The 16,859-nt window shown below is 44.8% G+C and overlaps 1 protein-coding gene across 1 annotated transcript in view; it reads left to right on the top strand.

Annotated features, from left to right (window-relative positions):
* The first annotated feature begins 9,336 nt into the window (after window positions 1-9,336).
* Window positions 9,337-16,859, top strand: part of LOC148135436 (putative G protein-coupled receptor 139) — a 30,937-nt gene continuing 23,414 nt past the window's right edge. The window contains exon 1 of the mRNA XM_087984598.1: window positions 9,337-9,622. Coding sequence (XP_087840724.1) covers window positions 9,337-9,622 — 286 coding nt within the window. The remainder of the gene's footprint in view (window positions 9,623-16,859) is intronic.

Genomic DNA, 16,859 nt, shown 5'->3' with positions numbered 1-16,859 from the left:
AACCTTGGTTGACGAGGGAGGTTGAATGTCTTGTAAAGAGGAAGAAGGAGGCTTACATAAGGTTGAGGAAACAGGGTTCAGACAGAGCAGTGGAGGGATACAGGATAGCCAGAAGGGAGCTGAAGAAAGGGATTAGGAGAGCCAAGAGAGGGCATGAAAAATCTCTGGCGGATAGGATCAAGGATAACCCAAAGGCATTTTATGCGTATGTGAGAAACATGAGAATGACGAGAACGAGGGTAGGTCCGATCAAGGACAGTAGTGGGAGACTGTGTATTGAGTCGGGAGAGATAGGAGAGGTCTTGAATGAGTACTTTTCTTCAGTATTTAAGAATGAGAGGAACCGTATTGTTGAAGAGGAGAGTGTGAAACGGACTGGTAAGCTAGAGGAGATACATGTTAGGAAGGAAGATGTGTTGGACATTTTGAACAACTTGAGGATAGACAAGTCCCCCGGGCCCGATGGGATATATCCGAGGATTATGTGGGAAGCAAGAGAGGAAATTGCAGTACCTTTGGCAATGATCTTTTCATCTTCACTGTCAACGGGGGTGGTACCAGGGGACTGGAGAGTGGCGAATGTTGTGCCCCGTTCAAAAAAGGGAATAGGGATAACCCCGGGAATTACAGGCCAGTTAGTCTTACTTCGGTGGTAGGTAAAGTAATGGAAAGGGTACTGAGGGATAGGATTTATGAGTATCTGGAAAGGCACTGCTTGATTGGGGCAGCCAGCACGGATTTGTGAAGGGTAGGTCTTGCCTTACAAGTCTGATTGAATTCTTTGAGGAGGTGACCAAACATGTGGATGAGGGTAGAGCAGTGGATGTCGTGTACATGGATTTTAGTAAGGCATTTGATAAGGTTCCCATGGTAGGCTTATGCGGAAAGTCAGGAGGCATGGGATAGAGGGAAATGTGGCCAATTGGATCGAAAAACTGGCTAACCGGTCGAAGTCAGAGAGTGCTGGTAGATGGTAAATAATCAGCCTGGAGCCCAGTTACAAGTGGAGTTCCGCAGGGATCAGTTCTGGGTCCTCTGCTGTTCGTAATTTTTATTAATGACTTGGATGAGGGAGTCGAAGGGTGGGTCAGTAAATTTGCAGATGATACGAAGATTGGTGGAGTTGTGGATAGTGAGGAGGGCTCTTGTCGGCTGCAAAGGGACTTGGATATGATGCAGTGCTGGGCTGAGGAGTGGCAGATGGAGTTCAACCCTGCCAAGTGTGAGGTTGTCCATTTTGGAAAGACAAATAAGAATGCGGAATACAGGGTTAACGGTAGGGTTCTTAGTGAGGTGGAGGAACAGAGGGATCTTGGGGTCTATGTTCATAGGTCTTTGAAAGTTGCCACTCAGGTGGATAGAGCTTGTAAGAAGGCCTATGGTGTATTAGCGTTCATTAGCGGAGGGATTGAATTCAAGAGTCGTGAAGTGATGTTGCAACTGTACAGGACTTTGGTTAGGTCACATTTGGAGTACTGTGTGCAGTTCTGGTCGCCTCACTTTAGGAAAGACGTGGAAGCTTTGGAGAGGGTGCAGAGAAGATTTACCAGGATGTTGCCTGGAATGGAGAACAGGTCGTCCTCGTATAGGTTGAGAATGCTAGGCCTTTTCTCATTGGAACGGCGAAGGATGAGGGGTGACTTGATCGAGGTTTATAAGATGATCAGAGGAAGAGATAGAGTAGACAGTCAGAAACTTTTTCCCCGGGGATAACAGAGTGTTACAAGGGGACATAAATTTAAGGTGAAGGGTGGAAGGTATAGGGGAGATTTCAGGGGTGGGTTCTTTACCCAGAGAGTGGTGGGGGCATGGAATGCGCTGCCTGTGGGAGTGGTAGAGTCAGAATCTTTGGTGACCTTTAAGTGGCAATTGGATAGGTACATGGATGGGTGCTTAAGCTAGGACAAATGATCGGCACAACATCGTGGGCCGAAGGGCCTGTTCTGTGCTGTATTGTTCTATATTCTATGTTCTAAGAAATGAGTAAAAGTTCATTTTATTGTATTCCCTGTGAGGGACAGAAAGGATGTGTTGTGAGTTGTGCACGAGCTACCACTTGAGGGTCATTTCGGAGTGAGGAAAACACAAATTAAAACATAAAAACATTTTTACTGGCTTGGACTGCACAATGATGCAGTTAATGTTTCCCAGACGAGTCATAGTAGAACATGGAACATTACAGTGCCGTACAGGCCCTTTGGCCCCCGATGTTATGCCGACCTGTGGAACCAATCTGAAGCCCATCTATCCTACACTATGCCATTTTCATCTATATATCTATCCAATGACCATTGAAATACCCTTAATCTTTGCGAGTCTACTACAGTTGCAGGCAGTGCATTCCAGCCCTTACTACTTTCTGAGTATATAAACTAAGTCTGACATCTGTCACCCCTCAATTTGAAGTTATGTCCTCTCGTGCTAGCCATCACCATTGGAGGAAAAAAGCTCTCACTGTCCACCCTACCTAACTCTCTGATTACCTTTTTTGTCTCAATAAGCCACCTGTCAACCTTCTTCTCTCTAACGAGAATGGCCTCAAGTCCCTCAGCCATCCCTCCTTACCAGGTGACATGGTGGTAAACCTCCTCTGAAACCTCTCCAAAGCTTCCATATGTTTCCGAAAATTTGGTGACCAAACAGTATGCAATACTTCAAGCGCGGTCGCAGAAGAGTTTTACACTACTGCAAGATGACCTTGTGTCTCCGAAACTCAATACCTCTTACACTAAAACTGGCCAGCCCGTGTGGCTTCTTAACAACCCTATCAACCTGCGTGGCAACTTTCACGGATCTACATACATGGACATCTTTATTCTTGCTGGTCCTTCAAAGTGAATCACCTTGCACTTCTCCGTATTACCCACCATTTCCCACCTCTCAGCCCAACTCTGCAGCTTGTCTTCGTCCCTCTGAAACCTGCAACATCCTTCAGCACTATCCACAACTCTACCAACCTTACTGTCATTCGCAAATTTACTAAGCCATCCTTCTACGCACTCATCCAGGTCATTTATAATAATGACAAACAGCAGTGGTCCCAAAAGAGATCCTTGTGGTACACCAATATTAAATAAACTCCAGGATGAACATTTCTTATCAACCACCAGCTTCTGTCTCCTTTCAGCTAACCAACTTCTGATCCAAACAGCTACATTACCCTCAATCCCCTGCCCTCATATTGGCTGCAATAGCCTACCGTGGGGAACCTAATAAAATGGCTGATTGAAATCCATATACACCATATCAACTGCTTTACGCTCATCAACCTGTTTTGTCACCAAGTCAAGGAACTCAATGAGGTTTGTGAGGAGTGGACTACCCTTCACAAAACTGTGTTGACTATCCCTAATGAAATTATTTCTTCTGACAAGATTATAAATTTTATCTCTTACGATCATTTCCAACAATTTACCCACAACCAAAGTAAGGCTCACTGCTCTATAATGACCAGAGTTGTCTCTACTCCCCTTTTTGATCAAGGGGACATTGTCTGTCCTGCAGTCTTCTGACACTTTTCCTGTCAACAATTAAAACATAAAGATGAAAGCCAAATGCTCTGCAATCTCCTCCCTAGCTTCATGAGAATCCTAGGATAAATCACATTCGTCCCAGGCGTTCTACATCGTTTCAAACTTCCCACAATTTCTAACACGTCTTCCTGATTAGCCTCATTCCCATCTCGTCTATTTGCCGAGATATCAGCGTTCTCCTCGATAGCATTGTCTTTTTCCTATGGGAATAGTGATGAAAAATATTCATTTTGCGCCTCACCTATCTGTTCGGACTCCACACACAACTTCCCACGACTGTCCTTGTTTGGTCCTTATCATTCTCTAGGCACTCTTTTATTCCTGACAGACCTATAGAACACTTAAGCGTTTCCTTGATCCTTCCTGCCAAAGATTCTCATGTTCGCTTTTGGGTGTTTTTTAGCTCTCTGTTTCGGTCCTTTCTGGCTAACTTGAAACACTCAAGCGTCCCAACTGAGCCTTTATGCCTCATCTTTATGAAAGCCCATTTCTTCAACATGACAAGAGCTCGACTAATTCCTCCCTGGGTTTCAGGTACATACTTATCAGGGAGATGCAGTATGTCATGGTTTAGCAAACTTCACATTTCAATTGTGCTTTTGCCCTGCAGCTCTCTTTCCCATCATATGCATCGTAAATCTTGCCTAATGGCATCATATTTTATTTTCTTGCAGCTATAACTTTTGTTCTGCGGTTTGTGGCCATACATTTCCATCTCCAATGTAAACTTAATCCAATTGTGCTCCTCTATCCAAATCTAAATTCTGGCTTGGTTCATCACCCAGTAAAAAGTGCAATGTGGCCTCGCTTCTTGTTGGTCTATCTATATTCTGTGTCAGGAAACCATTCAACCCACATTGGCTATCTAAAGCTCTCGGACTATATGACGTTTCAGTCAATATTTGGAAAGTTAAAGACTCCAATAACATCTACCCTGTTACTTTTGCTTCTATCCAGTATTATCTTTGCAATCCTTTTCTCTACGTCTCTGGAACTTTTCGGAGGCTTATAAGAAACTTGCATCAAGGTGACCCCTACATTCCTGTTTCGAATTTCAGCCCATATTACCTCAGTGGATGAGTCATCATCAAATTTACTTTCTGCCTATTCTAGTCTTTGACTAACAATGCCGCATCTCCTTCTGTTGTAAAATCTTCCCTGTTCTTACCGAAACATCTAAATTCCGGAATCAGCAGCAACCATTTCTGTCTCTGCTCCATCCTTGTCTCGAAAATGGCCACAACATTGAAGTCCCATTTATCAACCCATGATGCAAGTTCACCCACCTAATTCCGGATGCTCCTGGCATTGAAGTAAATACACTTCAAGCCACCTTCCTGCCCGTGAATTCCTGCGATCTTGAAGCCTTATTCATGACCTCATTAATCAACCTACAGTACACTGGAGCTACAATTCTGGTTCTCATTCACCCTGCTGAGTTAGGTTAACCCCTACCAAAGAGCATTAGCACATTTCCCCCAGGATATTATTACCACTCTAGTTCAGGTGTAGACTATTCCGTTAGTAAAGCTCCCAGATGCTCTAGAATGAGCCCCAATTGTCTAGGCATTCGCTTCCCTCCCTCCTGCATTATCCCTGGAGCCGCGTGTTCAAATGCTCTCTCGCTATTGTTCTCCTCCATAGCACATGGCACGGGTAACAAAATAGAGATAACAACTATGTTTATTCCAGCTCTAAGGTTCCACACTAGCTCGTTGCATTTTGCATTACAACCCATCCCTTTACTTTCTATATTGTTGGTGCCTATGTGTATAACGACATTTGGCTGCTCCCCTCCCCCATCTTAAGGACCCCTAAAACATGATGAGAGACATCACAGACCCTGCCACCTGAGAGGCAACACTCCAAACACGAGTCTCTCTCGTTTCCACAGAATCTCCTATCTGCCCCCCAACTATGGAGTCCCCAGTGTCTAATGCTGTACTACTCTCCCCTTTCCCTTCTGAGCAACAGGAACAAGCTGAGTGCCGGAGACCTGTACTCCTTTGCTTAATCCAGGTAAATTGCCCCCGTCTCACCAATATCGAAAATAGTATACTTATTATTGGTCTCTCTCTCTTTCTCTCACCTCTCTCCATTCCCACTACATTCTGATTGACATGTTCTCTCCTCCCTCCCTCACACTTAAAGTGTGTTCCCATTCCCCCATCATGTTCTGTCACTGAACGAGGCCTACCCTGTGCTACATCAGCCCACGCCATGTCACTGTCAGTGGCTCACTCCAAGCTGCACCAGAGCACAACATGTCACTGTCAGGTCTCCCCTCTCACGCTAATGGGCCGACTCCAGATTACACCTGCTCACAGCGTACAAAAGCCAGCGGCCAATTCTGGGCTGCACCAGCCAATACCATGTCGCTGTCAGGGGCACATTCTAGGTGAGACCAGCCCACACCGTGTCACTCTTAGGGTCCCACTCTGGACTGTACCAGCTAACACCATGTCACTCTTCAGATCCTCCTCCAAACTACAATAGCACAAACCACGTCACTTTCAGTGGGACCCTCCAGGCTGCACGAGCCCACGCTATGCCTCTGACAGAGGCATTCTCTGTACTACACTAGCTCACGCCATATTGCTGTCAGGGTTCCCCTGTATGGTGCACCAGCCCACCCCATGTCGCTGTCAGAAGCTCACTCCGGGCTACACTAGCCCACTCCATGTTGCTGTCAAGTGTCCACTCCGAGCTTTACCACTCCACACACCAAGTCACTGCCCAAGCCCCACTCTTGATGACAGCAGACCACATGAAATCGCCCTCATGGGTTCATTCTTTGCTACACGAGCCCACACCCTATCACTGTCAGTGGCCCACTTTGGGCTGCACCAGCCAATATCATGTTACTGTCACTGGCCCTTTCTGGGTTCACACGCCCACACCATGTCGCTTTCACGGTTCTACTCTGGGCAGCACCAGCTAGCACCATGTCACTGTTGGCTCTCACACTGAGCAACTCCAGCCCACACTGTGACGCTCTCAGGGGCCCATTCTGGGCAGCACCAGCCCACACAATGTAATTGCCAGCGGCCCACTCTGGGTTACAGTAGCCCATGCCATGTCACACTCAGGGGCCAACTCCAGTATCCAGCTTCCCATGCCACACTGAAGCCAAAGATTCATTCCAGGCTCACACCAGCCCATTCCATAACGCTGCCAGCGGCCCTCTCGCCGCTCCATAAGCCAACAGCATACCACTATCACAATCCCACTGCAGGCTAAACCAACTCCCACCATGTCCATGTAAGGTCCCCAACCCAGTCTACAGTAGCCCAAACCATATCGCTGTTAGGGGCTCACGCTGTGCTAGACCAACCCAGGCCACGTCACTGTCAGAGACACACTCTGGGTTACACTGTTGTCATGAGTGGTCCACTCGGGGTTACAGCAACCCACGCCTTCCACCAAGGTCCCGCTTCACACAGAAGTGAGAGTCCCAAGCCAGTCTTCACCGGACTAGCTATTCTGTAGCCATGCTGTCTTTGATGACGTCACCACCGCTCGAAACCCCCTCAAATCCACTTCCTTTGATGACCACTCTTTATTAGGTAGTTTTTAGAAGAGGAGGAAAGAAGGAAAATCAAAAACTGAAATGCAGGCAACAGTTGGATGTCCGTTTGTAAGTAACCACATCCGTATGCATTGTGTCTGTTGGTATACGTACATCCGTGTGTGAGTATCTCTTTCTGCAGCTTTGTGAAATGCAGTCTCTATTGTTTTTGGTCTAAATTCATTAAATTTGGGATCAAAACCGATCGCCACCTTTGATCCCCCTTTCGGTTCCTGTTGTGTTTCAAATCGTGCAACGCCTCCCTTTTCTGGCCACCACACAACACAGCACAATAGGCAGATTTCTTTCTTTTTAAATATATGTCAAATATGGTAAATCTTTCTGATTGCACGTCTGTTTCGTTGTTCATAAAAAGATGTCTTTGGGAGTACAGAGCATTTTCCGTAGACCTAGCGATATTGTTCCTGAGATATCACCACCACTGTCATGTCTATTTCAAGACTTATCAATACTTTCACACTTATAATATCTAAGTGTACATTGCACAACATTGCAAGATAAAGAACACTGCAATGCAATTCATCTCATCTTAGAAAAATCATTCACTCAGCGTCGCTTGGATAAAGTTGCAGTGGAAATGCTGTTTGTATATTCTTTATCACGAATAGTCAAGAAGAAATCATTTCCACATTGCAGATCGAGCTGCATTTTCTCGACATGACCAAGCTCCACTCTGAGCGGGCTTCAGTCAAATTGCAATCCTCCCTGTGTCTGTGTGTGTGCGGGCGCGCGCATTGTCATTTGGATGTTGCTATGAACTGCTTCCCTCCCTCTCTCCCTCCCAGACACAAGCCCTGATGGTTGACACACTCCACCGCTGTTGATGCAGTAGAATGTGCAGGCCAGCCGGGTGTTGTATTATTTCAAACATCACAGAGACTGTCAGACCCGTCACACACAGAGAGATGGAGGCGAACGCAGACAATCATTAACTCGTTGTTGATGACCTTAAACATCTGCAAGCGAGATACACTCAAACAAGCAAGAAAATGGGAAAGCGATGCCAACCACCTTAGCGCAACCAACAAGAATCTCTGCTTTCTTCACGGATGCTTAAGAGACCAGATATTACCACTCAATATCAATTATAAAACAACAATCACCAACCTACAAGCTCAAGAGACAGCCAGACAAAATGGCTGCAGGATGATACAAGTCATGATAACAGATGCCCACAACAGATTTCTCAGATAGCAATGATAAATTTATGTGCCAAAGGTAATTAATAATAAATTTAACTAATCAGTAGTGGACTGCGAAGTTCCAACAGGCCATCACTATTGGAGAGTACAGAAGCAGATATAAGAAAAGAACCACACGATATGAAAAAGTAACCAATCTAACACAAACCAAAGAAAACAAACTAACAGACACTTGTGTGAGAAACATACTAAAGGGACAACTATCAGACACCGAGAAAGCCGTACTAGTGAGAGGACGCAATTACAATTACAGGGACGCAACAAAGACCACCTTCTTAGCAGCACCAGAATGCACATTGAAAACAAACGGAGTGAAAGATGAAATGCAGCACCTCCTCAGACAAACCATGGCACCCGCGGTGACAACAAGAAGATAAACGAACACTTTGAATACAAAGGAGAGAAAATCCCTTGAAAGACTGAGAAAGAACACAAACATAGTAATAGCACCAGCTGACAAGGGCCGAATGACACTGGTAATAGACAGAGCACGTGACATCCCAAAGGCTGAGAAACTGTTCGCAGATACCACGCATACCAACGGAGCGAATCAGACCCGACAGCAGTAGTAGCTAACAGAAATAACACAGGACAGAACTTGCCATGGAATGGAATCACAACAAAAAAGAACTTACAAAATTTGAAACCATAAGGTACGAACACCCTGCAATTCTACGGGCTCGCAAAGATACATAAACCTGACACCCCCCCCCCCTCAGATCCATTCTGTCCCTACTAAGAATGCCTTCGCACATACATGCCAAGGAACTACAACGAAGGTTCCTCATTAATGGAGCCACGCCCTCCATATACTAATCACAGGAATTTCTGGAAACATCGAAACAGGAAAATTGACAAATGTGAGATTATGGTCTCCTTCGCCATTATGGCACTTTTTACCAATTTACATAACTTTAGCTAAAGAACCATAGCTAAACTCTTGAACAACAAGAACAGACAAACCGACTATAAGACCATCAATAAAGGCACCACATTAAAACTGTGTCTGACCATGCGTTTCATCTTCAACAGCCAGGTACATGTGCAAGTCACTGGGACACCTATGGGGCTCATAGCTGAAGCAGGAATGCAAAATTCCGAACAGACAGCCGTCCTGCAGATCAAATCCAATCTATTGGCCAGGTGTGTGGACGACATCTTTATGATAATCAAAACAACTGAAATCGAGGACACACCCCAGAAGATAAACAGCATTTTCACTGGAATCAAATTTATTACAAAGGAGGAGAACAACCAACTCCCATTGCGAGATGTCATTGTTACAAGGACACAGAATGGTGAATACACAACAGAAATGCACATATGACACACACAGCGATCAGATCCAAAATTACTACAACAACAGCACGACCACCCGCCAGAGGAGCTGGATTAGGACCCTGTTGAAGAGAGCAACACACCGCAGCAAACCAGAACTGCGAGGAGAGGAAGAATACCTGCCTTTGCTAAAACGGATACCCCCACAGATTCCTCAATAGGTGCTTTGTGGACAAGCAACACCAAGAAGACAAGAAACGACACCCTCCACGCCCCCCCACACCACCTCCACCCACTGGCTGCTCTCCCATACATTTAAAAAAAATTGGAACTGACAAGACCGCTCTGACCACTAGGGGGTCATCGACAGCCACACTCAGAGAGCAGCAGCTCACCGGAATTAACGACTTGATATTCACGAATGTAATTCACAAACTCACATGCAGTCACGGCACTAAGCACTCTGTCGGACCAACATGAAGACAGAGTCGTGCTGGAAAAGCACAGTAGGTCAGGCAGCATCTGAGGAACACAGTGAAACTTATCCTGATACAGCGGGGAAGGTTATCGATGCTTGTCCTGTATTGCGGGGCATTTTTTTCAGACTGCAGATACTACACTGTTCTGGGTGGTGAACTCAGACCATGCTCGATGGGTCTGGTGGTGTAGACCCTTCTGGGAAGAGAATGGTTTCCCTCTGTACCAGCTCATTCACCAGGATCTCTCTGCCACTGTCGACAAAATGTAGTGCAATTGCCCCTTATTTGACAGACTCAGGACAAACTGCACAGAGCAGTTTCCAACTCAGAAAGCTCGGCAATATGCCCATTGTTGTTTTGAACATGGCACCAGTGCCAGGGATCATGGAATATCCAGGAGTATCCATGCGATGGCCAGTACCTCCAGCCATAATTGATGGGTAAATGGAGCTAGCATTAAATGAGACGGCCACCATAGGTTCGGGTAGGTAGTTAATGAGGTGAGTTTGAAACAATAACAGCAAAAACTAACTTAGCGTCGTGCAGACGACCCCCAGTCATATTCAATGAAAATTAAAATGAGACAAATTATTGTTAGATTCAGTGCAGTCGAAGACTGTGCTGACCCCACTCCCCACAAATCTGCAGAGCAAATTCTGATCCATAGGAAAAGTCGATAAGTTGACATTTTCGAAAAAAGGCAGAGCAAGGGATAAAGGCGTGAGCGTGGGAGCAATTTGGGAGTCGGGCGATCAGAATTTAAATTGTTGAAAAATAGAAATGGAAAAAGGTAAACTGCACCTAAAAAAAATAAACTTCCAAATTGGAGGATGGACAACTCCAATGTCATTGGACAACTACTTTCAAAAGTTGATTGGGGCAGATATTCGCAGGTAAAGAGGGAAGTTGAGGTTCCGATCAAAAATAAGAAAAAAAAGTATTTGTCAGTTGTAGACAGCATGGATCCTGTGAATCCCTCGCAGGGCAGTAGGTCAGAGGGAATTTTAAAAGGAGTATCAGGCGAGAAAATGGGGATATGAGATAGCTTTGGGAAATAGAGTTAAGGAGAATCTAAAGGGATTATGCAAGTACATTAAGGACAAAAGAGTAACTGGGGAGAGTATAGGACCCATCAAAAATCATCAAGGCCACCTATGTATGGAACCACTGGAGATTAGTGCCATACTAAACAGTGTTTACTGTGGACAGGAATATAGAAGAGAACTTGTGGAAATAAATAGCGATATCCGTAAAAATGTCCATATTGCAGAGTATGCTGCACTGGACATTTAAAGCTTAAGAAATGGATAAATCCATCAGACCTGATCAGGTATACCCGCAAGCATTTTTGGGAACCTACAGACGAGGTAGGTTATCCTTGCTGAGAGATCATCTTTGTACCATCTATAGTCAGAGATGAGGTGCATGAAGACTGGAGTTGGCCAGTGGCACGTGATAGCATTATTTAGGAAAGGTGATAGAGAAAATTCCAGGGAAGCAAAAACCAGTGATCCTCTCATCTGTAGTGTGCATGTTGTTGAAGGGGTATTTTGATGTATTTTGAGTGGCAAGGGCCATTAAGTGATCGTCATAACGGCTTTGAGCGCAGGAGATCGTGTGTCACTGAATTGACCGAATTGTTTGAAGAAGGGACGAAGAGGATTATTGAAGGCAGAATGGTGGATATTGTCTTTATGAACTTCAGTAAGGTGTTTGACAAAATAATGCATGATAGACAGGTGAAAAAAAAGTTAAATCGTAAGGAATACGAGGAGAATTACCCACTTCGATACGAAATTAGTCTGAAGACAGGAGTCTGGGTGCTGGAGGTTTGCATTTCAGACTAGAGACCTGTGACCAGTGGCGTATCACAAGGATCAAAGCTGGGTCCACTGCTTTTCGTCCTTTATGGAAATGATTTGGATATTAAGCAGATGGTTAATGAGTTGGCAGATGATGGCAAAATTGAAGGCGTAGTGAACAGGGAAAAACGCTACCACAGCCTACAACGGAATCTTGATCAGATAGACCAATAGACTGAGGTGTGGCTGAGGCAGTTTAATGTGGATAAATGTAAGATGCTGCATTTTCGAAAAGCATATCACAGCAGAACTTGTACACTTAATGGGAAGATCCTGGATATTGACTGAATAAATATACCATGGAGTGCAGTTTCATAATTCCTGAAAAATGGAGTCTCAGGTATACAGGATAGTGAAGAAAGCTTTTCGTTTGTCTACCTTTTTTGGTCAGTGCGTTGAGGAGAGGCGTTGGGTGTCATGGTGTGGCGGTATACGACATTGGTTAAGTCACTTTTGGAATACTGCTTTCAGTTCCAGTGTCCATGCTATAAGAAGGATGTTGTGAAACTTAGAAGGGGTCAGAAAAGATTTATAAGCATGTTGCTCGGATTGAAGGGTTTGACCGATGGGGGAAGCTGAAGAGGCTATGGCTCCCCGGGTAGGGGAGATCAGAATCAATGGACCTACATTTAGAACGAGAGGGGAATGATATAAAATGGACCTAAGATTATAATTAGGTTAGATTACTTACAGTGTGGAAACAGGCCCTTAGGCCCAACAAGTCAACACCAACCCGCCGAAGCGCAAACGGGCCAGACCCATTCCCCTACATTTACCCCTGCCCCTAACACTACGGGCAATTTAGCATGGCCAATTCACCTAACCTGCACATTTTTGGACTGTGGGAGGAAACGGAAGCACCCAGAGGAAACCCACGTGGACCCGGGGAGAATGTGCAAACTCCACACAGTCAGTCGCCTGAGGTGTCTCTATGGAGCGAACTGACAGAGGTAGTGGTGGAGGATAGTATAATTACAACATTTATAAGCCATCCTGATGGATACATGAATAGGAAGTGTTTAGAGGTTTATTGTGCAAATGTTGCCGCATTGAACCAGATTAATTTATCATGTCTGGTCAGCATGAACGAATTGGACCAATGGATCTGTTTCTACGCAGTATAATTCTACAACTCTACCTGAATTCACACCAATATCCCATTCTTCCATCATTCCTGGGAGCTGGTCTATACCTCAAGATGTTATAGAAATGTCTTCACTTCAACATTCTGAAACCTGTGGACATATCTTTCCATAGTACTGTCTCTCAGGCTCCCCCGTCTACCGATATCAAACATCCCTCCCATTTGTGGGTATTTAAACTGATCCCTTTGACCTCTCTCTCTAACAGTGATATTCATACCCACAGCAGCCATTTCCATGGCACAATTGAGCTCTAAATGAATGGGAGCTGCACATCCGGTATCTTCCAGCATGGGCTGCACGTTTTACACTCTGGACAGCAATCTAACACAGTGTTACTGAGCAGTGCACTGTGGTCGTGTACACTGGTGTACATGCTGGGAAGACAACTGCTCCAGGTTTACCTATCAATGTACAGATCTGGTTTGTACATTGTTCCCCTCTGGAAAGCTTGCAAGGTTGCATTGAGCAGTACACTACACTCGCAAATTTATCCATGCTGAGCATATATTTCATCTGGATTTATGGTGTCTGGGCTAGATTTGTGAGGTGGGTTAAGAATGTGATACAACTACGCATTTCAGCTGTTCTGGCAATGGTTTTATTTTATGTTTTCATTATTGTGATTGGCAACTCTAAAGCGTGTCTCCTTCAACTAGTCCCAAACCTTTGTTTATAATGATGTTTCTGCAACTTGTTGTCCATTATATAGCTGCCCAGATGTAATGTGAATAATTGTTCTGCATCTTTCCCTGGAGAATTGGGTTCCATTGTTAAGGAGCTTAGAAGCGATAAGAAAAAAAGGCTCACGCTTTTGATTACTTCCCAGTGCCCTGGTGTGCTGCATGTTGGGGATGGGGTTTTCAGCAGCTAAGAGACACGCCTTTGAAACTTGTTCTGTGCCTGAACACTGAACGCCAGAGTTAGCCATTCCCTGCTGACCATGTGTTCAGGAACATGAGTAATCCACACGACTGTTAATAATTCAGGCAAGGGCTTTAACTTGGAGTTGAGTGGCGTTTGAATTCATTCTGGATTTGGAAAGTATTGGAAACGTTGGGGACGGTTTCCTGGAGATTGTCTTAAAGCTGGTACGAACATACATGAGATATCCTTAGTGAGCAAGGTGAAGGAAAAACCCCAAAGCCTTTAATTAAAATTTAAGGAGCAAGAGGGTAACTCCGGAAAGGGTTGGCCCACTCAAGGAAAAAGGAGGAAAGACATGAGTAGAATAAGAGAAAATGGGTGAAATTGATAATTAGTACTCTGCATCAGTATTCCCTCGAGGATAGGGGCATGGCAGAGTTGAGGTCATGTATAGATCTGTCTTTACTCGAGGTAAAGTTGACATAAGGAGGAATGAAGTGTTGTGTATTCAAAAAGGCATTAAAGTGGACAAGTCCCCAGGTCAGAATAGGATCTGTCCCAGGATACTGATTGAAAGAAGAGAGGTAATAGCTGAGGGTTTAACAGATATCTTTGCAACATCCTTGAAAACCGGGGAGGTCCCAGAGGACAGGAGAATTGCTAATATTTCCCCTTGTTTAAGAACGGTAATAGGGATAATCCAGGTAATCACAGACCTAACATCAGGGGAAGGGAAGCTATTGGAGAAGATACTGTGGGATAGAGTATGTACCTATTTGGAAGAAGATGGGCTTACCTTTGATAGACAGCATGGTTTTGTTGCAGGAAAGGTCATGCCCTAAAAACCCAATAGATTACTATGAAGAGGTGACAAAGTTGATTAATGAGGGAAGGGATGTAACTGTCCGATACGTGGACTTTAGGGCGGCGTTTCATAATGTTCACCATGGAAGGCTGATGAAGAAAGTGAAGTCGCATGAGGTACAGGGTGTTCTAGTTAGATGGATTGAGAACTGGTTCGGCAACAAGTGTCAGAGAGTAGTAATGGAAGGGAGCTTCTCGAAATGGAGACCTGTGACCAATGGTGTCCTACAGGGATCCATGCTGAGACCGTCTTGTTTGTTATGTGCATAAATGATTTGGAGGAATGTGTAGGTTGCCTCATTAGGAAGTTTGCAGACACTAAAAGTGGTGGAGTATCAGATAGTGTCATAAGGAACTGTCAGAGAATACAGCTGATTATAGATAAATTGGAGAATTGGGCAGAGAAAAAGCAGATGCAGTTCAATCCAAGCAAATGCTAGGTGATGCAGTTTGGAAGATGCAATTTCAGAGGCAACTCTGTAGTAAATGGAAAAGTCCTGGGAAAATTAATGTACAGAGATATCTCGGGATTCGGGTCCATTATTCCCTGAATATAGCAACGAATGGCAGTCTCGTGACAAGAAGGCATAATGAATACAACAGTTGGCTGGTCAGGTTGCAGTTGAGTAAGGTTTTGGTTTGGCCACATTTGGAATGCTGCATATAGTTCTGGGGGTTGCCAAATTACCAAAAGCATGTGGATGTTTTGGAGAGAGTGCAGAGAGGAATTTCGCCTGAATGTTGCCTTGTATTGTTTGGGAGGTGGGGGGTGGGAGGAAAGGTGCGATAGTTATGATTAGATTACGATTATTTTCGTTGGAAAAAAGGAGGTGGGTGCAACGATTAGGGCCGACAAACTCAAGAGAGTGTAACAGGGTAGATAGCAAGAAATATTTTCCGGAGTGGGGGATTCCCTTTCTCTAAGTCCCGAGTTCAAATTGAGAGGCGAAAAGTTTAGTGCAGATATACGTGGAAAGTTCTCCACGCAGAGATTTGTGAGTGCCTCGAATGCGCTGCCAGTGGAGGTGACATGGGCGGAATTGATAACGTCTTTTAAGATATATCGAGACAGATTCATGAGTGGACTGGCAGCAAAGGGATACAGATAATTAGAAAGTAGTTGGCAGCTTTAGATAGATTGGCGTCGGTTTGGAGGACCATAGAATATGTTCCTGTGCTGTACCATTCTTCGTTATAAGACCAGAAAATTACGTTTCCCATTCTCTGTGAGTCAATAATGGTAACTGCAGATAAAGCATCTAAGTTGGCAACATGACCAGCAAATGGAGCAGAGGCTGCAGAGAGGGGAATCTCTGTAAATTGGAATGAGGAGTCAAAATTAGGTTAGCCATGATGTTATTGAATGGGAAATCAGGATTGAATGGCCCGCTCATGCAATTGTAACATACATTTCTGTTTGTAACAAGCCCGTTGCCCTTCTCTCCAAATATACTATACTGGTGGGGAGTGAGTCACCCCCTCCTGCTCCTGGGTTACAGGATCCTGGGGGATCACTAGACTCCAGATTTTCCTGTCTCCCACTCTCGAGAAATTGAATGACTGCCTCCTGTTCCTGTGTACGAGATTTGCGAAAGCAGATATCCTCCTCTTGCTCCTGAGTAACAGGCTCCAATAGTTGTCTCGTCTGCTGCTGCTCCTGTGCAATCGGACTGAGGGACTGAATGGCCTCGTCACTTCCGTTACAGCTTCTCTTGATTGAAATCCTTTCTCTTGTTTCTGTAAACTAGTCTCAAAATCTGAATGATATATTAGTATTTTTTGTTTCCCTCGCTGCAGTTGAACAACAAACTGACTAGTTGTGCTTTTGTATGGCAAATCCGAGAAGCTGAATGGCCTCATCCTGTTCCTGTGTAACAGGCTCGAGAGGCTGAAATACCTCCTCTTTTCCCTACATAAGATGCTCAAGAGGCAGAATGGACGACTCCTGTCCCTCTGTAATAGTCTCCAGAGGCTGAATGGTCTCCTGCTGTCCCTCTGTAATAGGTTTGAGGAACTCTGGTCTCCCTCTGTAACCGGACTGAG

Source organism: Chiloscyllium plagiosum, unplaced genomic scaffold (genome assembly GCF_037043375.1).
Source record: "Chiloscyllium plagiosum isolate Xiang-an unplaced genomic scaffold, Cpla_swu_hap1 HiC_scaffold_49, whole genome shotgun sequence".
In the NCBI taxonomy this organism is placed as follows: domain Eukaryota; kingdom Metazoa; phylum Chordata; class Chondrichthyes; order Orectolobiformes; family Hemiscylliidae; genus Chiloscyllium; species Chiloscyllium plagiosum.
The sequence above is the reverse complement of the archived record's forward strand: the minus strand, read 5'-3'. Positions and strand labels throughout refer to the sequence as shown.